This window comes from Tachysurus vachellii, chromosome 5, assembly GCF_030014155.1.
Source record: "Tachysurus vachellii isolate PV-2020 chromosome 5, HZAU_Pvac_v1, whole genome shotgun sequence".
Classification (NCBI taxonomy): Eukaryota; Metazoa; Chordata; class Actinopteri; order Siluriformes; family Bagridae; genus Tachysurus; species Tachysurus vachellii.
In genome coordinates this window covers 3,780,001-3,807,500 of record NC_083464.1, presented here as the reverse complement: position 1 = coordinate 3,807,500, position 27,500 = coordinate 3,780,001, and the positions used below count along the sequence as shown (strand labels likewise).

Here is a 27,500-nt window from a genome sequence, read left to right as displayed (position 1 = left end):
ATGGCATCATGCTCATGATCTCTTAAGTAAAACTAAAAAACATCAGTTTGTTTAAAATCTAAATGAGAAAAATATGATAAACAGAAATATGTTTAAAATAATTAAAATAAATTAATTATCATTCAGGAAACAGGTCTGTTTAAAAGTAATTAAATGAAAGTGAAATTAAGTAAAATTAAGTACGTGATACAGTTAATAAAAAACCTTTGAAAAAATTAAAAGCTAGTAAATTTAAGATTCAATTAAAATGAATAACTAAAAAAATTAAAACTACACACAGGGTTGATTTAAAATAGTGATTAAATATTTATTTTAAATCAAATAAAAAAAACGAATAAGTTTAAAATTAAACAAAGGAATTAAAAAAAGAAATAAATAAATTTAATTTTTATTTGAAAAGTTTAAAATCTAAAGTTAGAAATCTATGATTAATTTTTTGATAGTGATACAACAGAAATATGTTTAAAATACTCGTTACTCGATTACTCGTTAACGATTAAACTGGAACATTTACGTCCAGTTAAAGAATCTGTCAGTAATCAGATTGACAGCTCAATCAGATTGAAAAGCTTTCTTGTAAACACCTCAAGAAAGCCGATCCGATTGAACTCGAGAATAATTCATTCAATTTCAATTAATTTCATTTTATTTGTGTAGCTCTTTTAACAGCTGTCATTGTCTCAAAGCAGCTTTACATAATCAGAACCATATAACCAGATTATCAGCCATGTAAAAGCTTGAAAGTTATTATTTCCTCAATTGGATTCCAAAATAACGTGTGCACGTGTACAGCGCTGAAGCCATAACCCTTTATACTGACATACGGAATTGAATCGGATTGAATTCTTAAACATTCAAAAACAAACAGTTTGTTATTTTACAGAGAAACTGCAAAACAGCTGTGCTGTGGTGAAGAAGAAGAAGAAGAAGAAGAAGAAGAAGAAGAAGAAGAAGAAGAAGAAGAAGAAGAAGAAGAAAAACAAAGAAGAAGAAGAAGAAGAAGAAGAAACAAAGAAGAAGAAGAAGAAGAAGAAGAAGAAGAAGAAGAAGAAGAAGAAAAACAAAGAAGAAGAAGAAGAAGAAGAAGAAGAAGAAGAAGAAGAAGAAAAACAAAGAAGAAGAAAAACAAAGAAGAAGAAGAAGAAGAAGAAGAAAAACAAAGAAGAAGAAGAAGAAGAAGAAGAAGAGGAAGAAAAAGAAAAACAAAGAAGAAGAAGAAAACAAAGAAGAAGAAGAAAACAAAGAAGAAGAAGAAGAAAAACAAAGAAGAAGAAGAAGAAGAAGAAGAAGAAGAAGAAGAAGAAGAAGAAGAAGAAAAACAAAGAAGAAGAAGAAGAAGAAGAAGAAGAAGAAGAAGAGGAAGAAAAAGAAAAACAAAGAAGAAGAAGAAAATTGACAAATTATATGAATTGAAAGCTAAAGGAATGTCTTTAAATGATTTTTAATACTCATCAGTACTTCATTTTCATCAGTAGAAGATAAGAAAAGTGGAGATCTTACAGTAGTATGTGATTTCTATTGTGGTTATTGTACATTTTATTATTTTCCAGTTATTATCAATTACTAATAATATTATTTTATTGTAGTCCTGATATAAAGATACGCACAGCAGACATGTCAGCATTTTTAAGTTTAGCAACACGTACAATACAAAAGCATCGGTCGAACCTTAGCGCTGATAAAAGACCAGGCATTTACATAATAAACTCAAAGCAGCACAAAGTGAGACAAGGTTTAAAGCCCGAGTAAGACAAAGCCTCACATTAACATTTCCTACATTTGCCCGGAGTAATTTTCTCTGCTGAAACGTTAGACCGTTACATCCTAACGATCCCAGCTAACTTCCTCTGAAGCAGTACAGAGGCTATATTTAGGTCCTTCAGATGCCTGTGTGTATTGATGTGTTAAAAAAAGGAAAGGTGGAATGGACCACTGCCAACAGTCCAGATGTACAGATTGATCCCAGAGCAGGTTCTTGATCCAGAGACATAGTTCGATCTGTATGATCTCTAGAAAGAGGTGCATACCATCTGTCCTGGTGTATCTAATCAAATATCTGTACTTCTTTCATGTTATACAACCAACACCGTCTCTTACAGTGGGAACGCTACCGTAGCATTTTTCACTAGTGTGACTAGTATATCGTCGCTGTCGGGCGGAAACCTCGTATGTCCACATTTTGTCAATTTCATATTTTTTCACATATCGATGCTATTGGTCAGTCCCCACGTGGGTCTGTTATTTTTACAAGTTATTAACCAATCTAAAGTCTTGAAAATAGCTTGAGCGCAAATCTCATAACTCCATTGGACACTTCAACTGTCCACCTCTTCCTCACGCTGCGGGAGAGCTTCACGGCATATTTCTCCTCAAGAAGAGTCGCAACGAATCAACACGTCTTCTGAGGTAAATGTCTTCAAAACACTGGGCTCAAAGAAAAAAAATCTTGACCCCCGCTAGTTCTGGTGCTCGTCTGAGGACAGGAATTTAGCGCAAGACAATCCACTGCAACGCGGACTAAACCCTGTGCACTGCAGATAAGGTACGGCGTTTTTTTAATTTCCTGAAAAATAACGGTTTTGGAGATACGAGGATTCCGCCTGACATCGACGATATATGGTTAAATGGTGTTAATTATATGCCTGTCTAATGTACTGATGAATTTTATTTCATATTAAAACGCTCAAAACAGTCTTTATTCTCTAAGTTTTCAGAGATAGCTAATTCATTCATTCATTCATTTACTCATTTTCTACCGCTTATCCGAACTACCTCGGGACACGGGGCACGTTCACCTCACACCTCCAGGGTTGGGGTTCGATTCCCGCCTCCGCCTTGTGTGTGGAGTTTGCATGTTCTCCCCGTGCCTCGGGGGTTTCCTCCGGGTACTCCGGTTTCCTCCCCTGGTCCAAAGACATGCATGGTAGGTTGATTGGCATCTCTGGAAAATTGTCTGTAGTGTGTGATTGTGTGAGTGAATGAGAGTGTTTGTGTGCCCTGTGATGGGTTGGCACTCCGTCCAGGGTGTATCCTGCCTTGATGCCCGATGACGCCTGAGATAGGCACAGGCTCCCCGTGACCCGAGGTAGTTCAGATAAGCGGTAGAAAATGAGTGAGTGAGTGAGTGAGTGAGTGAGTAATAGCCATATATTTTGTTACAGCACATATCCTTCTGTAAATCTGTATATTATGTTCATAGTACACACACATCTGTAAATTACTTCCATATTATATTACCACTTTATTTAACTCTTGTAAACACTGTATATCCTGCACTATTGCACTCTGCTTAGACCTAAACTGCATTTTGTTGCCTTGTACTTCTACATGTGTAATGACAATAAAGTTGAATCTAATCTAAAATCTAATCTAAACAGCTGAGCCACTGACAGGCTTCAAACATTGGGTGAAGACCTACCTCTTCCTGAAACACTTAAACTAGTGCTTATTATGGGTCCCCACAGTAAATATTCACTTTATTCAGTTAAGAAACATTTAATTTCATTATCTTTGAAGATAATGAAGTTACTAGTAACCTAGTAAATGGAAGCTAATGCTCGCAGGTCTTGGTTGCTAATATCAAAGTTAGGTGTAGAAAACTCAAACCTGTATTTGAGCAAAAGGGTTCGAGTCATAGCTTAGATTTCTTCACAGTTTTACATATAGTAAGGAGCCCAAACCACGAACAGAATCCTGAATAAAGTGCTTAGAGTGCTGAAGAGATAAAAAAGACTAGCTGGCATAGATAGGTTTAAAAATCAGACGCAAATGAAGACGCATCTTGTTTGAAATGCACAATAGATTATACAAAACAAAATAGTTACTAGTTTGCATGGAAACATGTTTAGTGATGCATTCATGTGATTTGAATGACACACAAGTGAGACTCAGGTAACACAGGGAGGTCCAGACAGTTTGGCTGCAGGTCCACCAGCTCCTTGTTGGATTAGATTGGACACCCTAGAGTTTATGCTTATGTCATTAGCTGTTGTTTGCTTCATGGTTTCTCCAGGTTCTATGCCAGCTCCTCCTGCTCCACCCCCTTTGATACTGTTTCCAGCTGTCCCACAGGATTAGTCTTGCTGTGTCTGGTTCGTCTGGCTGAATCCCCTATGATTCATTCTGTAGTCATAGTCTGCATGAATGTGAATGTTTGTTTGTCTATAGTGCAACCAAAACCTTGCATGTGCTTAGATTCATTCTTTAGAATTATTATTTTGTTTTTAGTGCACAGCCCAGGTTCCCTTTGTGGTGGAAATTTCTAATCTTAAGATGTTCATAAGGCTTTGTCCTTCTATGCTTGTACCCTGTGTGCGCCATGACCAGAGACTGACATCGTCATCAATAGGTTTTGTTAAGATTATGACAAGGGCAGTAGGGACTGGGGACGAGTTGTCCATAAACAATGTCCAATAGGTCCTCTAGAAGACCTTGGCCTGGTCAGATTAGCTTGGTCAGGAGATGCATGCGGTAATTTTGAGCCAATGATTGATGATGTTTTGCTTTTACATATCTTCTGTTTTCTTGAGTTCTGTCTATAAAACCTTGATGTAATCAGTGATCGTGGCCCTTCATCCCTCATGCTACATGTGGAGTGTTGGGTCCTGCTGCGCAGCTGAGCACAATAAATTGTGTAACCTTTTTAATCTTGCTCGTGTCTACCATTGTTATACTTTATTCTTTAAATCTCTCTAACCTCGGAACTTCCACAACACCTTGTTCCAAGTTCTACCCAGGACCTTATTCTGGATTTACCTGTGGTTGATCTTTGTCTCTGCATACTGTACTGCCTGCTAAAGCATTACACCAGAACAGTATGTTCCTCAACCCTGATGTGATCTCTGGCCATCTGCAGTGCAAACCCAGGAAATGTTCTTTAACCTTGACAGGTTAACAGATTCTGATACAGATGTCTGTATGTTTCAGTGTGACCTATCTTACATGTACAGCTCTCTGTAGCACCAACAATGGTTTGGCCTCTGGCTTACACATACAGTACCCAAGATATGTTTATTTCAGTCATTTGCTGTTTTTGCACAATTCTATATATTATCTCAAGGACCTGCTGCTAAGAAACTGTTTATTCTGATGTTAATGCACGAAATATTGTTTGAACATTCAGTATTCACACACAGTATTTACACTGTTTCTGTTTACTGTTTATTGTCTCTTGTGTATTATATTTTTTGTACTTTTTGTATTGTCTTGTAACTTTTTGTCCTGCACTGTCTTGTTTGTCTTGTTTGTCTTGTCCTGCACTGTTTGCAGCAGGTTCCACAGATGCACTTTATGTGGCTAAGACTACTTACAAGTCCTTAGACCTGTCTTTGTTTTATGCAGCACCACGACCCTGGAGAAACATTGTCTCGTGTCACTGTGTACTGTAACAGCTACAGTATGCATGGTTGTAATGACAATAAAAGCTTCTTGACTTGACTTGAACTTGCATATGCCATCTGACCTCCACATACTGCCCCCTTAAATAAAAAGAACATCATAATCCATGTTTCTAACACAGTATTTTGAAACACAAGGTAAATAGTGTGCACTATCCCCTGTAGTGAAAAGTCAAGAGAACATTATGTTCCACACTTTGATCCCCACATACAGCCATTCAGGAGAAAACTTGAAACAACATTATATTCCAAAACAGACACTTGATCATCGATCTCCCACAAACCCAGTAGGAAAGTACATTCAAAAATCCTTAATATGATATTTGACTTCCAGTACAGGGTAAAACTGAGCGGTTGTTCGGCTGTTCCACCCTTCATACTGTATGTTCTCCAACTCCACGTGTCACATTTCAATCTTTATCCTTCCAACAGGAAAATAATCCTGGACCGTGGACAAATGTTATATTACACTACTAAAATATGAACTTTGGACTCTACATACTACCATCTAGAGAATAACATGTGAACATCATGGTCCTCCACATACTACCATCTAAACAATAACATGTGAACATCATGGTCCTCCACATACTACCATCTAGAGAACAACATGTGAACATCATGGTCCTCCACATACTACCATCTAAACAATAACATGTGAACATCATGGTCCTCCACATACTACCATCTAGAGAACAACATGTGAACATCATGGTCCTCCACATACTACCATCTAGAGAATAACATGTGAACATCATGGTCCTCATACTACCATCTAGAGAATAACATGTGAACATCATGGTCCTCCACATACTACCATCTAGAGAATAACATGTGAACATCATGGTCCTCCACATACTACCATCTAGAGAACAACATGTGAACATCATGGTCCTCCACATACTACCATCTAGAGAATAACATGTGAACATCATGGTCCTCCACATACTACCATCTAGAGAATAACATGTGAACATCATGGTCCTCCACATACTACCATCTAGAGAATAACATGTGAACATCATGGTCCTCCACATACTACCATCTAGAGAATAACATGTGAACATCATGGTCCTCCACATACTACCATCTAGAGAATAACATGTGAACATCATGGTCCTCCACATACTACTCACAAGATTTCTACATTAGAAAGAGCAGTATTTTAAATTTCATATGACCTTTGAAAAACATTTTATGCTCCACCACCAAAATATGAACTCTGGCCTTCACATAATGCCCTGTGAAAACCTGAAAAAACTGTATGTTCCTCAACTTTCAGATGACCTCCACTTACTACACTGCTCACATGCTTTCAACCTTCATGCAACCTCTGGTCTCCTCAGGGTTGTAAATATGGAAGATTGCTATGTTCCACCACTTAAATTTGAACCTTAGCTTCCCGGATATTGCTCTGTGGACTGTAAACCTGAGAGAACATCATGTTCCACAACCATTATATGCCATATGGCCTGCACCATTTCACCACAACTTCAACATAGCGCAGTATGTACTGTATAGTAAACCTGAGAGAACTATAGGTTCCTCCACCTACTGAGCTCTGACATCTATCTACTGCCCTCTGTAATGGCCACATGAGAGAACAGTATGTTCCACAACTCTACTACAACTGCATAAACATGTACAAGCATATGGTCCATTAGAAGCTCCCTGGAGTGTAGGTCACTCACAGGCCAGAGCCACATAAAGGGGGTTTTTATTTTCCCTTACATAACACTGGGGTAAAGCTTTGCCTAATGCCTCTCCTTCTTCAGGCCTTCTCTGAGAAAGGCTTTACTTTCCGCTTTCAAGAAAGCACCCAATTACATAATCTGCCTTTTTCCATACATTTCACAGGCTTTGTGCAAAGAAATAGCAAGAAAATACCTCAGGCACCAACCTACTAGATAGCATACGAATGAGAAAACACACACACGCTAATCACAGAAGAGGCAAGGCAGAGCTTTATGATAACACTACAGTCAATCACGGTGGTAAAGGCGTTCGTATACAGCACATGACCCTTTCGGACCCGTGTTATAGAGTTCAGCATCACTCTATTAGTGCTGTCATTCAAGCCTTGAATAGCGAGGAAGAGCAGAAGGAAGACAGGAAGGGAGAGGAACAGAAAAGCAGAGGCGAAAAAGGAGAATGTGAAAGAGAAAGAGTGAGAATCTGAGGGTGAGAAAGCCAATAATCACCCTGTCTCAACAGTAAATCAGCCACATTATTCACTTCCTTTTCAGATGACATATTTGTCACTGCATACGTGTCACTGTGAATGTTTCATGGCGTACTAGATGACTAATAATCCAGACTGATGTTCTACTCTTCGGAAATATTTAGCATCTGGTTCACGAATGAAAAGTGTCTTCTCGAAAGCAGCATATATCCTATTCTCACCTTCGATTGAGTGGATACTCTCACCTTCATTGTGTACCAATGAGCTGCTGATGTAATTACAAAGACTGTCCAAAGCTCATCCCAGAACATATTCCCTGTTGCTGCCCCTGTTGTCACCAAAACGGCTTTTACCCATCCACAAGACCTCTAAAGATGTGCTGGGGTATCTGGTACAAAGACATTAGCAGAAGATCTTTAGATCCTGTAATTTGTGAGAAGCACATGCCATAGATGCTTGATTGAATTAAGATCTGGGAAATTTGGAGCCCGTGTCAACATATTGAACCCTTTGTCATGATTCTCAAACCGTTCCTAAAAGAAGGCGCTGTCAAATACTGTTGACATGAAGGGGTTTACTTGGTCTACAGCAGTGTTTCGTTAGTAGTATGCATCAAAGTTACATGCACATGAATGTTAGAACCCAAGGTTTCACAACAGAATATTGTCCAGAGCATCACACTGCCCCTGCCATGTTGCCTTCGTCCGTAGTGCATCCTGATGCCATCTCTTCCATTGGTAAGTGACACACTCATGCACCAGGTCATCCACATGATGTAAAAGAATTTGTGATTCATCAGACCACACCACCTTATTCTATTGCTCCTTGGTCCAGTTCTGATGCTCACTGATCCATTGTAAGAGCTTTTGGTGTTGGACAGGTGTCAGCGTTGGTGCTCTGACTGGTCTGCAGCTACACAGCTCCATACACAACAAGCTGTGATACACTGTGTGTTCAGACACTGACTGAGAACTGTAAGATCCTTGCTGTCTAATACTGTATATCCCACCCCTTTTCAGGTGCTACTGTAATGAGATAAATCAGTGTTTATTCATTTAACCAGTCAATGGGTCAGTTGTGTAGATTCAACTTTTTTCTAATGCTTTTGAAAAAGCATCATGCACTCACAACTTTCAGTTTCTAGCTGGATAGCTGAGTGTATGCTGAGCGGAGTGTGTGCTGCCTCATGAGTCATGAGTGTGAAGCCAGACAGCACAGCTGGTCTGTAAAAGCATGGAGATGCAGAGTGACTCCATTCACCATAACGACAGCTGAATGGACTTATTCATCACAGCGCATCGTCGTTAGCTGTCGATCATCCTATCCTCTTCTTCATAAGACTAACCACAAAACAAAAAATCATGGCTATGTTTCAAATGTCATGCTGGTGTATTCAATTAAATTTTCAAGTCATATAAATAGACATTGTCACGAACCAGCTGTGAATTTAGATCCCTAACAAACACTAAACTCTTGGAATTAAACTCATGGAGATGACCTGATGAAGGAACCTTGCGAGGAACCAGACTTAAGGGAGCCCATGCTCTTCTATTTGACACCAGGTAGTGAGAATATAAATCACCACGATTTACAGGCATATAAGAGTGAAGACAAATCTGCGGAGGTTCAACATCAGCTGTGAATAATTATCCTGAAATTAGCAGAGGACAGTTTCTTAGTTCTCAAATTGACAGTATTCAGGTGAGCATATCCACTGAAACAGGAACATCTGATGCACATGATAGGGGGATGTCGTGGCCTAATTGTTAGAGAGTTTGACTCCTAACCCTAAGGTTGTGGGTTCGAGTCTCGGGCCGGCAATACCACGACTGAGGTGCCCTTGAGCAAGCCACCGAACCCCCCAACTGCTCCCCGGGCACCGCAGCATAAATGGCTGCCCGCTGCTCCGGGTGTGTGTTCACGGTGTGTGTGTGTTCACTGCTGTGAGTGTGCACTTTGGATGGGTTAAATGCAGAGAACGAATTCTGAGTATGGGTCACCGTACTTAGCCGTATGTCACGTCACTTTTTTTTTCACGTGATCAGATCAGCCACAAGTTAAACCCTCATGGGGAAGTATCAGGAGGAATCCAGCAGGTCCAGAAGGCAAGACAAGGGACAGCAGCAGAAATGTGCCAAGATCAGGCACCCCATCAGGCAGCAAGAGGGAACTTTACACTGAGCCAGTATATATAGGATACATACTACATACTAATTAGCATGTTTCTGTTAAATTTGGCCAACTAATATACACCCTCTCATTGATCAAGATCTAGTCATGTTGAAGGACCTTGTTTGCTTATGTTAAACACAGCACTAGTTCAATGCTCCCAGTATGGGCCTCCTTGGGGAATAGACCTGATTTAATACACGAATGTGTGAACTTAAATACCCTTATTAAGGGTACAAAAAAAAAACAAAGTGCACTCTGCCAGAATTAGGCTTCCTGGACACCACCACTAAAGCTAGATCAAAAGGTGGTTTCCACAGGAGAGTGTCTTTCAACCGCTCAACCCATAGGACCTGGGCTGGTTCAGTCTATAAAAGGTGATCACCACTTGCAAGATAATGAGTGACAATCATGTGCAATGCCACAGTACAACTGGGTGAATTAAAATCTGGGAATAATGAAAACGCTTCATGGGAGTGACTAGGGGGCTTTTTACACCTGGTCACTTCATGTGTTTTCTGTGATCCGATAGCTATCCGATGGTAAAAAGACCAGGTCTAAATGCCCACCGAGACGTTTTCGAGACGGATATAAAACAGATGGTTCAAACCCCTTCAGGAGGTGGTCTGGGACACATTTCAGATGAAACTGGACAGGTGTAAATGAATGTGGTTGTTCAAGCCACATACGTCAGCGCTAAACTCCTCCCAAACGGAAGTACGTCACTCGCAGGTGACTCACGAGTCGTGCATCGCGCCAGAAACAAATAACACGGATGACACGCAGGCACTTATTGCTCTTTGGAGCGATGAAAGCGTCCAACAAAAGCTTCGTAAAACATATAGAAACAAAAGTATATTTAAGTACATACACCAAAGCGTGTTCCGTCTCAGTTACCACAGAAATGAGGTAAAATATATTTGCATTTTGGGCGGGAGTAGAAAGATCGGATCGATATCCGATTCGCCGAGACGCGTTTATGTGGCCTAATGTAAATGGAACAGTTTTAACAAATCAGCTATCGGATCAGAGAAAACACATGAAGTGACCGGGTGTAAAAAGGCCCTAGAAATAATGGCTTCCAAATCTGAACTGAAGTGTTGAAATCTTATACGACTGCTTTGCAAATCACATTTTTGTTCAAATGCAAGGTTGCTAAAGAGTGTACTTGGTGTCAGAGTACGTTGGTCCAAAAGTCACTGATTAATTTTTTTTACATAATCAGAATTGAAGCCTTATGTTTTGGACAGTCAGGTTTAGATGCAGGGGGGCACGGTGTCTTAGTGGTTAGCACGTTCGCCTCACACCTCCAGGGTTGGGGGTTCGATTCCCGCCTCCGTCTTGTGTGTGTGGAGTTTGCATGTTCTCCCCATGCCTCAGGGGTTTCCTCCGGGTACTCCGGTTTCCTCCACCGGTCCAAAGACATGCATGGTATGTTGATTGGTTGATCTCTGGAAAATTGTCCGTAGTGTGTGATTGCGTGAGTGAATGAGAGTGTGTGTGCCCTGCGATGGGTTGGCACTAGAAGATGAGTGAGATGAGTGAGTGAGGTTTAGATGCCTGACAGATTTGTTGTTTACAATGAAGAAGAAACCTTCAGAATCTGACTGGATCATGTTCAAGACGTCAATCACAGAAACTGGTAACTCTAGCTGGAGTTGTATGTCATCCTGGTCTCTTTGCACATTGAAAATATTTGTGCTGTTTACAAACTGTGTTGTTCTACAGACTGCCTTTAAACAACGTAGTAAAACCTTTTGAAATTTGCCAAAACCATTTGCCAATTTCTACCCACTCTCTCCATGGCAGGAAAGCTACCAGCACAGAGAATGGCTGACATACAGTACAGTATGCTTCCTCTGAGACTCATGAAGCTAGCACTTTTTTCAAACTGTTTTTCATGCAACAATAGTTGAGAGTGCAGCTGAACATGACCTCACAGATGCCCCTGATGTCTAGTGTCACCCTTATTGACAGGAGAAGACTAATTCCATTCCTTTTTACCCAGACACTATGGTCAGCATTGTTATCTTGTTATCTGTCTCTAGCCATGGATGGCAGTGGCATCTTCGGGATTTGATCTCACAATCTCCAGACCATAAGCTTTCTGCTATTCTGCTGCACGATTCAGGAGGCCAACAATAATGCATTTTAAACAGAGAAAACTTTCTATGAGCCTTTTCATAAATTAGAATAGTCTGCCCTCGTATTAGAAGGCAAACGTTGTCTTGAGTTGCAATGCCTGATTAATGATGTATGAGTCACCTGTCCTTCAGACAACATACAAACCTGTTTGTTCGTTTTTCATCTGAGAATCCAAGCAGTTTTGTTTTAATTCGTTACCATAGCCTGGGGAGCAACAAAGATCTTATAAGCTATGCTCTATTTCACCTTGCAAGATGTTTGCTTTGGGAATCGCAAGACGTTAGGGTGCAATACCCATGCAAAAAAACCTGCTATACATAGCAAGAGTAGCATTTTTAATACAATCATAATTTATAAGCCTTCTAGAGGCAAGTATATGCCAGCATTCCTGCCAAAACACACGCTGCATTACAGTATAACGTATCAAATCCAATTTTTTTAAGTGAATATCAAATTCTCAGCACTAAGCAGAGAAAGACATGACAAATATTTTCTAAATATTAAAACCATGGCTGACTGTAAGTGCTGCTCCATAAAGTTACTTTTAATTGACAATGCCATTTGGTATGATAATATTGTTAAGTAGATCGTATTCACATTTGTGCTGTGTGACAATCGCATTATACAGAATCGGATTATGGAGTTCTGATTGAATCAGCTGCATTAGTTTGTTGTGACAGACGTATCGGCTTTTGTAGAGATGCTGTGGATGCAAAACACGAATCAGTTTGTTTTTTTACTTTTATTGTTAGCATTAGGGGGGGCACGGTGGCTTAGTGGTTAGCAGGTTGGCCTCACACCTCCAGGGTTGGGGTTCGATTCCCGCCTCCACCTCGTGTGTGTGGAGTTTACATGTTCTCCCCGTGCCTCTGGGGTTTCCTCCGGGTACTCCGGTTTCCTCCCCCGGTCCAAAGACATGCATGATAGGTTGATTGGCATCTCTGGAAAATTGTCCGTAGTGTGTGATTGCGTGAGTGAATGAGAGTGTGTGTGTGTGCCCTGTGATGGGTTGGCACTCCGTCCAGGGTGTATCCTGCCTTGATGCCCCGATGATGCCTGAGATAGGCACAGGCTCCCTGTGATCCGAGGTAGTTCGGATAAGTGGTAGGAAATGAGTGAGAGAGTGAGTGAGTGTTAGCATTAGCATTAGCAATCACTGTATCAAGAAAAAAACTTTGAGCACTCGATCAAACAAGTAACATCCTATGGGAATAAATCAAGAAATAGAGCACAGGTCTACCTGAAGATAATACGGTTATGCTAGCTACATAGGAGCTTATGCTATATTATATGCAATTCACAGACGCACTTATCCAGAGCAACATATTTTATCTAATTTTTATACATCTGAGCAACTGAGGGTTAAGGGCCTTGCTCAGGGGCCCAGCAATGGCAGCTTGCTGGACCTGGGATTTGAACTTATGACCTTCCAATCGCTAGTCAAACACCTTAAACATTAGGCTACCATGTCCCACAGGTGTGTAGTAGTAAATAAAACTAATAAGGGTCTTCTGTTGTTGTAGCAGCTCGATCTCAAGCCTCTGAGATGCTTTTCTTCTCATCACTGTGGTAAAGAGTGGTTATTTGTGGAACCATAGCTTTCCTGTCAGATAGAATGAAGACAAACTAATTATTTCAGCCAGTGTCCATTATCTAGAACACTCTCAGTCTCGAGTCTACTTGAGTTTCCTCAATCAGCTCTTAGGATAGGTACACAGTACATGCAGTAGTAACTGTTGTCAATATTATAGACTCTAAGGAAAAACAGCCAAGGCTTAAAAGAGCTCTCTGCTGCATATGGATGCTTATAGAGCTTACAGACAGATGAAAGCCATTGTGGTTATCAGCAGGGTCGCTCGATTACACACAGCATCGTGACCATTTCCTCCAAAATCAAAAATCACCAGGCACGATCTCGAGATCAAAGAGCACTCAGCTCGTTCAGCCGTAGATCTTTTTCATGAAACAAAGTCAACGCAGTCATCTGGATGCGTGATGACCTCAGGGCTTCTTTCACATTTAAGGAAAACATGAAATGACAGGAAGAGAAAAATGGGTCTTGCAAGCAGGCGGTGACGTCAAGAGATAACGTAGACTGATCTACGACGTCAAGAGATAACATAGACTGATCTACGAAAGGTCACGTCAAGAGATTAATAGCGATTTTACTTCTCGCTGCTTCAAACATAAATAAACAAAAAAAAAAAAAAAAAAACACAACAGAGCGTGAGTCACTCGGGTCAAATGATCAAACCATTTTCAGACAGCACCGACATTAATCTTCGGGGTGATGAAGTGAAAATGTGAAAACGCAGCACTGGGATGCTGGCTGTCACAATAACGTCACTGACACCACACTCACTCGCCGCTATCTTATAATGTTTTTCCACAAGTCTATTACACATTGTAACACGCTATCTCTGTATGTGTGTGTTAGCACTTAGTGGCAGTAAATTGTGCAGGAATGACTTTTGTCTCCTGGGTTCAGCTTGGTGTAAATTACATGCATTTTGGTCTCGGTAGAGTCCCGAGAAGTTGCCGTAAGAACAGCATATAGATCCCGTTTCTGTCTTCACATGCTCCATTGAGATGGCACACACACATAAAGGTGCTTCAGGTTAATAGAGATAGGACCCACATGCTGAATGTCTGTGTGTATGTGCACTGACGCAGTAGCAATTTAGTGTATACAGTAAGTAAGCAAACGCTAAACATCCCCAGTGTCTAAATCACACAGGTTGTATGGAATTATATTATTTTGCTCTGCACTTCACCACAGTAGGTGGACAGCTGAGCCATGAAGTTGCTCCTAATAACAAATGAGGTAAGCAAAAGTCTACCATCGAAAGACTTTTAGCATCTCTTTTTGTTTTGTCTGTCACAATCTGCTAGTTATAGTCGAGTCCAGTTGTAGCACTGAATCGGTGTAATTTTCCTGAAAACCTGCATACAAACACATACAGTGTCTCCAATATGTGTTGTGTATTTATGGAAAAGATTCACTCTCTCTCACCTTCTACCGCTCAGGCGTATCGGCAGGATACACCCTGGACGGAGTGCCAACCCATCGCAGGGCACACACACTCTCATTCACTCACGCAATCACACACTACGGACAATTTTCCAGAGACGCCAATCAACCTACCATGCATGTCTTTGGACCGGGGGAGGAAACCAGAGTACCCGGAGGTAACCCCCAAGGCACGGGGAGAACATGCAAACTCCACACACACAAGGCGGTGGCGGGAATCGAACCCCCAACCCTGGAGGTGTGAGGCGAACGTGCTAACCACTAAGCCACCGTGCCCCGAAAAGATTCACTATAACTATTAATTATAAGTCATTCATTATAAGTCATAAGTCAATTATAAGCCAGTGAAGTGGACTTTCATATAAGAATCATCTTCAACTGCGTTCATGTGTGAAACAAAATACGCAAAGTAAAATTTCAAAGTTAAAAGATAAACACAGCTGATAAGTCTTTCATTTCCCTCTTTCATTTTTTTATCCTATCTAAACTGTCTTTATTAAATACAAATAATATTAAAGTCATATTTTATCTGAATCATTTTGAGAACATTTTGAGAATATTCTAATTCTGATTAAATAATAAAATAAAATGTCCTGCTCCCAAAATCCCAATGCTCTACTTCAATTTTTTTTTTTTTTTACAATAGAAATGAAGATCGATTCTCTACAAGGCCACAGGGGATCATTCAGCCGTAGCAGGCAGTAAACAGGAACTAAAGGTCTGTGCATTAAACACAGTCTGCTTTTATCTTTTACCTTATTGTTTCCTGTTATAGAAAAAAAAATTGTATTACTAAATTAGTATTACTATAGCCTGGTAATGATGTAAAAAAAAAAAATAAGCATTAGAAAATTTTCTCTGCTCATTTTTTCTTCAGTGTTCCAGTACTTGTTTACTCCTTGACTCATTGGTTGAAGGAAAAGCAACAAAAGTAATTGTATTTATTTTATCTAATTGTCTAAATGTACATAACATAATAAAACCTAATGTTTTAAACCATGTCCTTAGCACAATTGTATAACAGGGTTAAAGAAACCTGGTTGAAATGCTTGCTTGTGTCAGTCAGTTTTTAAACACTCCCACCACAGCTCTTAACTCCGCCCACAGATAGATCATTTTCCTGCGAGCAAATAAAATTTGAAAAAGCAGTTTAACCACAGAAAACTCAGACAGTTGTGTGGATATGATCTCATGAACATGCTTATAAATTATTATGAGCTGAATTGTTGTTATAATTCGACCGCCACTGAATATCTGAGTGTCCTTAGACGTGATGTCACGAGAGTCCTCACTAATTCTACATGTAGTTGAACCAACATAGATTCTGAGTCCGCCCTCAGAATCTATGTTGGTTTATATGGGTGAGAAAAGGTGAGAATGAGGAATGAAAATCAAGGTCTATAATTTGAACCGATGTTGTGTCAGTCAGCTGTATGTTCTGGTCTTTATCAGCAATCAGGTCTGTGCTAAACTCAGAGTTTACGATGACCCATTAGTTCCTCGGGAGCTCTCGGCTGCACTATTATTAACTGTTGTAGAAAGGACGTTATTTACATTGATATCATTTCCTGTCCAGTGTCACCCAAATGAGGATGAGGTTCCCTTCTGAGCCTGGTTCCTCTCAAGGTTTCTTCCTCTTATCATGTCAGGGAGTTTTTCCTTGCCGCTGTCTCCTCCGGCTTTCTCATTAAGAATAGATGCATGGTATTTTAAATTTTAAGTTAATCTTTTTTAAATTAATTTTAAACTTTAATTGTATATAATCACATTTATTTTATTTTTTTTTCTTCTTCTTCTTCTTCTTCTTCTTCTTCTTATTATTATTATTATTATTATTATTATTATTATTATTATTATTATTATATTTATTTATTTTTCTCTCTCTTTTGTTTCCACATTTCTGTAAAGCTGCTTTGGGACATTGGGAATTGTTAAAAGCGCTAAACAAATAAATTGAATTGAAATGAAATGAATATTAAAAACTACATTTAAAAACTCTATAAGAAAAAAACTGACAAGAAAATGAAAAACATAATATTAAGCTTTGTATAAAAAATTTTACTCTGTATTTTTATGCTCTGTAAAGCTGCACCGCAACGTCCGTTGTTAAAAGCGCTATAGAAATAAAATTAAATCGAATTGCGTTTTCGTATACAAATACGAAAACAAAATACATTAATACATCATATTACTATTAAAAGTGAAGGGAAAATTCTTTGTTAGAATTTATTTTTTTATTTCAGGTTTAAAGGAAATGCTTGACTTTAAAGGTGATTGTTCTAGTATAAGAAAAACTGACAAGAAAATGTAAAACTTTTAGAGGTGGAAATGTGCAACAATTTCTTTTTATATTCTATTTATAGCAACAGGAATTGTATGGAGCGTTGTATCTCATCGTGTTCATTATTTTCTGCTCCTGACCTTCGTGTGCCTGTTTGTGGATCATTATGGATCTGTTCATGATGACTGGGTTTACTGGGGTGTTTGACCAGGCGTTGTTCCAGACGTGATTATTGGAAAAAGCATAAATACACACATTGTGTGTGTGTGTACAAACAACCTTCTCTCTCTCTCTCTCTCTCTCTCTCTCTCTCTCTCTCTCTCTCTCTCTCTCTCTCTCTCTTCTAACGTCAGTCTGCCATGCCGAGATTCACACCCAGGAGCCCTGCTGAGTCCTCGCTAACATATGGAATGCAATCAGAGCAGAAGTTTTGGTCAGACAGACCGCAGATCTACGGGAGTTCTCTAATCCACTTAAAAACGGAGAGGCGAAAGCAGCTGAAATGCAAGCTGAACAAAAACAAAAAAAAAAAGGCAGCACGTCATTCAGGGTTGGTGGAGGCACTATAGAAGAGAACCACACTGTTTCTCATTAACCTCCTGATGAGTAGTGCTGCTGAGGATGGGGCAGGACAAGGAGGTCACCAGAAGGAGAAGTGCTGGGGAAGAAATTCGGCACTTACCTGGTGTGAGAACTTCACACACACATACACACACACACACACACAGTCTGAAGTGACGTGGTGTGCTGTTGGATCCAAAACCCATCTCAGAAACCCATTTGCACCTTTTAGCAAGGCATTTATTAGGGTTTAAACATCTTTATTTATTCTGGTCTTCATTTTCTGGTTGCTGTTTTTTCCCCTGACAAGTCTTCAAGAGAGAGGAGTTTTTTCTAGAGTTGCATTTTTGTCTAACTAACTTCACCAAAGAAGGAAAAAAGAGAAGCTCGTTAGAGAAAGAGACTCTAGCCACTATAACATAAGCTAGAACTCATTTCAGGACTTCCACAATTATAGCTGAGTTTTAATTATTGTTTCCATAGTAACAGCATGTTCACAGGAACATGAACTGCACAATGCAGTGTGTAATCATGGACATGGTGAAGTTTTGTGTAAAGAGATGTTTATTTAACATTCAATGAAGGAGTCTCCAGTATCAGTGTGCTTTACACACACAAATAATGATGCTTCACACACAGAAAGCCAGCAGCGTTCGGATTAATTTTACATCAGACTTACAATTTTTGTGTTAATATTGATGGAAAACGTTTGATAAGTCGATTTGAATGCCAGTGTACTGGATAAAATGGTTAAAGTCTGTGAGGAGTGTGTATGCGTATAACCAGTAGGTGAGGGACCATGAACGAGGAAGGGAGTGTGTGCTTGTCTGTGTGCTCTGGGGAGTGTAGCCCATGGCGACCATGTTTGAAGGCCACAGTGAACACTGAGAAGTGATGTTCATGGATTGTGGTGTGAAGTTCATGGATTATGGCAGGGAGTTTGTGGATTATTATAATGGAGTTTGTGGATTATGGAATGGAGTTTGTGGATTATTATAATGGAGTTTGTGGATTATTATAATGGAGTTTGTGGATTATTATAATGGAGTTTGTGGATTATGGAATGGAGTTTGTGGATTATTATAATGGAGTTTGTGGATTATTATAATGGAGTTCGTGGATTATGGAATGGAGTTCGTGGATTATGGAATGGAGTTGTGGATTATTATAATGGAGTTTGTGGATTATGGAATGCAGTTTGTGGATTATGGAACAGAGTTCATTGAGTTTGTGTATTATGGAACAGAGTTCATTGAGTTTGTGGATTATGGAATGGAGTTTGTGGCTTATGGAATGGAGTTTGTGGATTATTATAATGGAGGTTGTGGATTATTATTATAATGGAGTTCGTGGATTATGGAATGGAGTTTGTGGATTATTATAATGGAGTTTGTGGATTATGGAATGGAGTTTGTGGATTATGGAACAGAGTTCATTGAGTTTGTGGATTATGGAATGCAGTTTGTGGATTATTATAATGGAGTTTGTGGATTATTATAATGGAGTTTGTGGATTATGGAACAGAGTTCATTGAGTTTGTGGATTAAGGAACAGAGTTCATTGAGTTTGTGGATTATGGAATGGAGTTTGTGGATTATGTAATGGAGTTTGTGGATTATTATAATGGAGTTTGTGGATTATTATAATGGAGTTTGTGGATTATGGAATGGAGTTTGTGGATTATTATAATGGAGTTTGTGGATTATGGAATGGAGTTTGTGGATTATGGAATGGAGTTTGTGGATTATGGAACAGAGTTCATTGAGTTTGTGGATTATGGAATGCAGTTTGTGGATTATTATAATGGAGTTTGTGGATTATTATAATGGAGTTTGTGGATTATGGAACAGAGTTCATTGAGTTTGTGGATTATTATAATGGAGTTTGTGGATTATTATAATGGAGTTTGTGGATTATGGAATGCAGTTTGTGGATTATTATAATGGAGTTTGTGGATTATTATAATGGAGTTCGTGGATTATGGAATGGAGTTCGTGGATTATGGAATGGAGTTGTGGATTATTATAATGGAGTTTGTGGATTATGGAATGCAGTTTGTGGATTATGGAACAGAGTTCATTGAGTTTGTGTATTATGGAACAGAGTTCATTGAGTTTGTGGATTATGGAATGGAGTTTGTGGCTTATGGAATGGAGTTTGTGGATTATTATAATGGAGGTTGTGGATTATTATTATAATGGAGTTCGTGGATTATGGAATGGAGTTTGTGGATTATTATAATGGAGTTTGTGGATTATGGAATGGAGTTTGTGGATTATGGAACAGAGTTCATTGAGTTTGTGGATTATGGAATGCAGTTTGTGGATTATTATAATGGAGTTTGTGGATTATTATAATGGAGTTTGTGGATTATGGAACAGAGTTCATTGAGTTTGTGGATTAAGGAACAGAGTTCATTGAGTTTGTGGATTATGGAATGGAGTTTGTGGATTATGTAATGGAGTTTGTGGATTATTATAATGGAGTTTGTGGATTATTATAATGGAGTTTGTGGATTATGGAATGGAGTTTGTGGATTATTATAATGGAGTTTGTGGATTATGGAATGGAGTTTGTGGATTATGGAATGGAGTTTGTGGATTATGGAACAGAGTTCATTGAGTTTGTGGATTATGGAATGCAGTTTGTGGATTATTATAATGGAGTTTGTGGATTATTATAATGGAGTTTGTGGATTATGGAACAGAGTTCATTGAGTTTGTGGATTATTATAATGGAGTTTGTGGATTATTATAATGGAGTTTGTGGATTATGGAATGCAGTTTGTGGATTATTATAATGGAGTTTGTGGATTATGGAATGGAGTTCGTGGATTATGGAATGGAGTTGTGGATTATTATAATGGAGTTTGTGGATTATGGAATGGAGTTTGTGGATTATGGAACAGAGTTCATTGAGTTTGTGGATTATGGAACAGAGTTCATTGAGTTTGTGGATTATGGAATGGAGTTTGTGGATTATTATAATGGAGGTTGTGGATTATTATTATAATGGAGTTCGTGGATTATGGAATGGAGTTTGTGGATTATTATAATGGAGTTTGTGGATTATGGAATGGAGTTTGTGGATTATGGAATGGAGTTTGTGGATTATGGAACAGAGTTCATTGAGTTTGTGGATTATTATAATGGAGTTTGTGGATTATTATAATGGAGTTTGTGGATTATGGAACAGAGTTCATTGAGTTTGTGGATTAAGGAACAGAGTTCATTGAGTTTGTGGATTAAGGAACAGAGTTCATTGAGTTTGTGGATTATGGAATGGAGTTTGTGGATTATGTAATGGAGTTTGTGGATTATTATAATGGAGTTTGTGGATTATTATAATGGAGTTTGTGGATTATGGAATGGAGTTTGTGGATTATTATAATGGAGTTTGTGGATTATGGAATGGAGTTTGTGGATTATGGAATGGAGTTTGTGGATTATGGAACAGAGTTCATTGAGTTTGTGGATTATGGAATGCAGTTTGTGGATTATTATAATGGAGTTTGTGGATTATTATAATGGAGTTTGTGGATTATGGAACAGAGTTCATTGAGTTTGTGGATTATTATAATGGAGTTTGTGGATTATGGAATGCAGTTTGTGGATTATTATAATGGAGTTTGTGGATTATTATAATGGAGTTTGTGGATTATGGAATGGAGTTTGTGGATTATTATAATGCAGTTTGTGGATTATTATAATGGAGTTTGTGGATTATTATAATGGAGTTTGTGGATTATTATAATGGAGTTTGTGGATTATGGAATGGAGTTTGTGTTTGTGAGTCTGTGTTAACAGTGACTCTGGATCAACAAACCACCCCATCAACGATGTATTCAATATGTCTATAAATCCATTAATATTAATTCATTTAAGATGGCACAGAGTTTGAGCAGGACTCTTTAATTTTCAGTTTGTCGAACAGTAAATAAACCTCCATTAGTTAATTACGCTTTAACAATGAACTCAAGGACTAAAAACAAGTAAAAGATTGTAAACAACTCGTTCTGAGAAACTCACATGCAAACAGAGGTTTGTATTTAATCACTAGAGAGAAACATTTACAGCCAATGCTCAAGGGAAGAAGACACACACACACACACGCTCACACACACGCATACACACACTCTCACACACACACACAAAAACACTCAAACTCTCTCTCTGTCTCTCTTTCCATCTCTTAATGAAAATTAGCATGCCGTGTGTTGTGCGTGTGATTTAGTTTACACACACACATACACACACACCACAGCACTCTGTCTCATCACAGAAGCCAGGTGGAGTGAAGTTATAACAGATGACACTGGGAGCAGAAGGGCAGAATAAAGAGGGAAAGAAATGTATTATTCTTCTATTCGTAATGCCGAGTTTGAAATTATTTAAAGCAGGAAGAGAAAGAATTGGAGATATATAAAGACATACAGAGACATGGATAGAGAGGGATTCAGAAGGAGCGAGGGAGCGTGCTGTCGAATGCTATTTTTAGACTGGAAGTCATGGAGCATGAGTAGACAGGAAAAGCCTCCTCCCCATCTCTCTCTCTCGCTCCTTCTCTGTGATGGGCTTTGAGTGTGCATATCTATTGGCCCATGAACATGTAAGACATCTTGCCTCTGGCCTCGTACACAGATATACGCCTCAATGCAAACAAGACCTCACTAAAGCAGCCTGAATCCAAACGAGACAATCCCGGCTTTTCTCATGTGGCTTTGCATATAAGAAATAAGCGATATGGTAATATTTATAGATGTGCCGTATTATAAAAAGGTCCACATCAATCTTTCAGACATTCCCTCACCTAATTACTTTCCTCTATCGCACTACCATGTGACACTGAAGATTTTAAGAATTGCAGAATTGCTGCTTAATTGAGATTATCTCGGATCTCGGCTTAACGCTGGATCTCGGAATCATGATATGTTGCACTGACGGGCACTTAAAGTAGAGTCAGTGAGTCATTTTTGCCTCGACGGATCACTGTCTGTGTTTTGACTCGCTGTAACGAAGAAGGTCACCTGGGGATAAGCGCTAAAGTGGACAACAGAATTAGTCTGCAGAGGGAACACAAAAGAACCCTGAGATCGGTTCTCCACTATGTTCCTGGGGTGGAAGATGAGACTCTAAACTACTAGCTTTCATACTGTATACTGAACACATCTTATACCACAGTGGTACTGTAGCAGCAGCCGCTCTGACAGCATTTCTACTGTATGTGAAAAGAAAATCACAGGTTCTACTAAAACAGGTCTGTTATTGTTTCCAATATAATAGTAACAAACATGGACATGGACTTGTACCGTATGATGGACATTTACATCATGCACAACGAACAACGGACAGTTTAAAAACAAATTATTCAACAAAGAAAAACGTACGACCACTAATCACTAACAAAGAGTCTCCTGTACCAGCGCTTTGTAGCAATGTGTTTAGGTTTCGGTTTAAAAGTCAATTATAAATTGGATTCTTTAGTTGAAATGGTTGGCAAATTGTTGTGGAATAACAGGAATAAATCTCTACTGTAGCAACAGCATCACTATTATTATCTCATATTTATAATAACATAACATAAAAGATAATAACCATCCCTCTGTTACCACACCAGACATTCATTCATTCATTCATTTTCTACCGCTTATCCGAACTACCTCGGGTCACGGGGAGCCTGTGCCTATCTCAGGCATCATCGGGCATCAAGGCAGGATACACCCTGGATGGAGTGCCAACCCTTCTCAGGGCACACACACACACTCCCATTCACTCACGCAATCACACACTACGGACAATTTTCCAGGGATGCCAGTCAACCTACCATGCATGTCTTTGGACCGGGGGAGGAAACCGGAGTACCCGGAGGAAACCCCCGAGGCACGGGGAGAACATGCAAACTCCACACACACAAGGCGGAGGCGGGAATCGAACCCCCAACCCTGGAGGTGTGAGGCGAACATGCTAACCACTAAGCCACCGTGCCCCCCACACCAGACATAATTATTAATTATTTTCACCCCTTTATTGCTCACTAGATCATATCATTACCATCATGCTTGTTATCTTGTAGATAATCACAATCCCTCCTTTATCTCATAGATAAAAATGTGATAAATTATGAAATAGTAAATAAAACCCATAGAATATCATACAGTTTAACAAATGAGGAAATTAAGTACCCCACCTTATATCATCCTACAACAGCAGACTTTTACTATATATACTAAACAAAAAATTCTTAAAGTTTAGACAGAGATAAATACCAGCTACCAGTTATCTCATCTTTCAATACATTATGCTGAAATGACACCAGCTTATAATCACATCCATACTCAGACTCTTAGTTATTGTCCAACATGATCTCACTGTTTAAGAGCCCATGAGATAATAACTGTCCACTTATACCTTATAATCTTATACCTTAACAAACTACAATATAATTAACATCAGCTTGCAAACTCACACATTAGCTGAGTGTTAGTTAGCACTCTCAGTGTTATCTCGTACTTTGGCAGATTACAAGATAACTACTGTCCACCAATTATCTCATACTTTAACAAACTACGATATACTTAACAGAGTATGAGATAATGACTGTCCACCATTTATCTCATAGCATTACTTCTACTATTATCTCTTAGTTCAGCAGACCATGTGATAATTACATCACCTCACATCTTCATAAATTATCACACTATTGTCCATTTACTGTTTATACTTTAGGAGACTCTGAGATCTTTCATGTTCCCTGGATTATGAGATAACTACTATAACTCAGGGAACATGAAAGATCTCAGAGGATTATGAGATAACTTCCATAACTCATCATAAACTTATCTCATAATACTCATTATACTTTTAGATCATTACCATTTAGCATTATCTCATACTTTAGTAGTCTGAGATAAATACAATGATCTTTGGTATTCTCCTATATGTTTATTCTCCTATTATCTCAAATAGTTAATTTAGTTCAATAGTTAATCAAATATATAGTTGAATAGTTAGTGTGCCTCACTTATCTAATAATCCAGGAGATAATGAGCCAATTACCATCCAAACCACAGTCTGAAACTGTGTCAGATAATGATGTAATTCCTATCCGTGATATTATCTCATAGTGATGCAGAACATGAGATATTCACCATCCTTGCTAATGGAGGTGAGAAGGAGTTTTTGCTCTTCATTATTTCCTACATTCAAAGTTATGATTTCACACAGCTTATGATTGACCCAAATTCCCTGCTTATGCATCACATTCGCAGTAAATGAATTATATTAACTCCAACCAAAGCAAAAAAGTTAATGAACGGGAGACTTACAGGAAAGTAGAGAAGAAGAGCTCCAAACAAGATGGCTTCCAGCAGAACCAGCCCTGAAGCCCTGATGCTCTGAAAGACAAAAGGTAGACAGGACACGTATGACTCATTTGAGATTCATTTATTCTCTGTCTTTTCCAGGTGGTGTATTGGAGGCAAGACCTCGATTACAATGGTGTGGAAATCAGAGCTGAAAAGAAATCGGAGAAATAGGAACATGGTCATTGGACTGAAGGTAACATGAAGGCAATATGAGCATGTGTACCAGGGTTAAAGCATGTGATGGATACTTCCAAGGGGTCAACGATGAAGCTTGTGGTTATGAAATCTTCATCTTTTTCTTCTATAGTAGATCCATTACAGTAAATCTGAGCCTTCTCTGAACATCTGAATCTCTTCTACAGTTGCTGCAGATATTCGTACCTGTAGTGGGATTTGGGGTTACACCTGAAGTGAGCTATCAAATTAGTCGCTTCTTTTTCCCCAGTGAACCAAGTTTAAATTTTAGATTATAAATATAGACTAGACCCTGACCAGGCAGTTACTAATGATGAGTACTGTAAATGTATTGTATATGAACAAGAAAATGGGGCATAGAAGCCTTTATTATCACCACATATACTTTACAATACTTTGGACTTCTTTTCTTCGACTATGTCCCAACTAAGGACGTTGGGGTCCAAAATGATACAGGGGCTGATGATAGGGCACCCCAGAGCAATGAGGGTTAGAAACCTTGCTCAATTGCCCAATAGTGGCAGCTTGGCAGTGCTAGGGCTTGTCCAAATCAACAACCCAGAGCCTTAACCACTTGAACCACCACTGATCCCTGTGCAGTTATTGGTATTGTTATTGTTACATGTATTGTTACAGACGTTTTACACCTAAAATAAACAGAAATAAAGAGAAATACAAAAAATCTGTGCCACATTTTATACAAATATTTCATATTATATGAATGTGTAGTTAAATTACGATGACTGTTGGCTTAAAATCTGATCTAACAAACAATGTCTAAGTTGGTTTTTACACCTGGTCACTTCATGCGTTTTCTGTGATCCGATAGCTATCTGATGGTAAAAAGACCAGGTCTAAATGCCCTCTGAAACGTTTTTGAGACGGATATAAATCCGATGGTTCAAACCACTTCAGGAGGTGGTCTGGGACGTGTTTCAGATGAAACTGGACAGGTGTAAATGAATGTGGTTGTTCAAGCCACATACGTCAGCGCTATACTCCTCCCAAACGGAAGTACGTCACTCACAGGTGACTCACGAGTCGTGCGTCGTGGCAGATACAAATGCGCTGCTGCTGCTGCCAGCGAAAATGCAGCAAACAGTAAATGCTGTTTTTTTGTAACATAACCGTCGTAAGTTTTCCGTTTTCTTTTTGATCGCGTTCTGAAAACCGCACACACCAAAGCGTGTTCCATTTCAATTACCCCGGAAATGAGGTCAAATATATTAGCATTTTGGGCGGGAGTAGAAAGATCGGATCGATATCTGATTCGCATTTATGTGGTCTGATGTAAATGGAACAGTTTTAACAAATCAGATAGCTATCGGATCAGAGAAAACACATGAAGTGACCGGGCGTAAAAAGGCCTTAAGATGTTGTTGACATCTGCATGAAAGTAAGAATGTGATATCAGTCTGATGCATACTGTACCTCTTATCTAAAATGAACTAATAAAAATACTTACTGTAAATACATTCATATGTAAGTATGTACATTCATATTCAAAACATAAGTTTTGAATCCAAACAATTTTATTTATAGTCCTTTACACTTCTAGATCTGACTATCGGATCAGACTGAACTCCATTCAATACATCTTCATTAAATAAAGCTTTAAACTACGACATCCAGCAGAACCGAGCTTTAGATATCCTCCTATACGCCATACAGTTAAAGCGCATTTCTTCTTTACTACTCCTTACAGACCGCTAATGTACGCCCCACAGGCTAATGCCTTCTCTGTGAATAAGACGTACTCTTTTATGCGAGAGCTCCCGAATAATATGATTGAGCAGAAGCGACTGGAGGGCAAGCAGTGATGCATGTGAATAGATTTTCTCGACGCACAGCCGTGTTTCATGAAAAAATAGCGCCAAAAATAACCGCTGAGCACTCGACTCCAGATTACGGCCTATTTCAGACACAGAGAGGAAAAAAGCTATTCTTCTAACATTCAATGCATGCATTAGTTGTAAAGGAACAGGGAGGAAAATAAGAAAGGAAAAATAAGGCTTTTCATCAGTAACAGGTATCGAAGACCTGCCAGGCATTCTGCAATCAAACAACCAATACAGGACCCAAAAGCAGTGACTACATTAAACAGTAAAAAAGGAAAAAAATAAAACGCTCAATCTGAACGCTGTTCTATTCACCTAGACTTCATGTCTTCATCACCC

At 39.0% G+C, this 27,500-nt stretch overlaps 1 protein-coding gene across 1 annotated transcript in view; it reads right to left on the bottom strand.

Annotated features, from left to right (window-relative positions):
* gpr158a (G protein-coupled receptor 158a) overlaps nt 1-27,500 on the bottom strand; it is a 110,370-nt gene that overhangs the window by 25,978 nt on the left and 56,892 nt on the right. Inside the window, exon 5 of the mRNA XM_060869524.1 lies at nt 25,090-25,158. Coding sequence (XP_060725507.1) covers nt 25,090-25,158 — 69 coding nt within the window. The remainder of the gene's footprint in view (nt 1-25,089; nt 25,159-27,500) is intronic.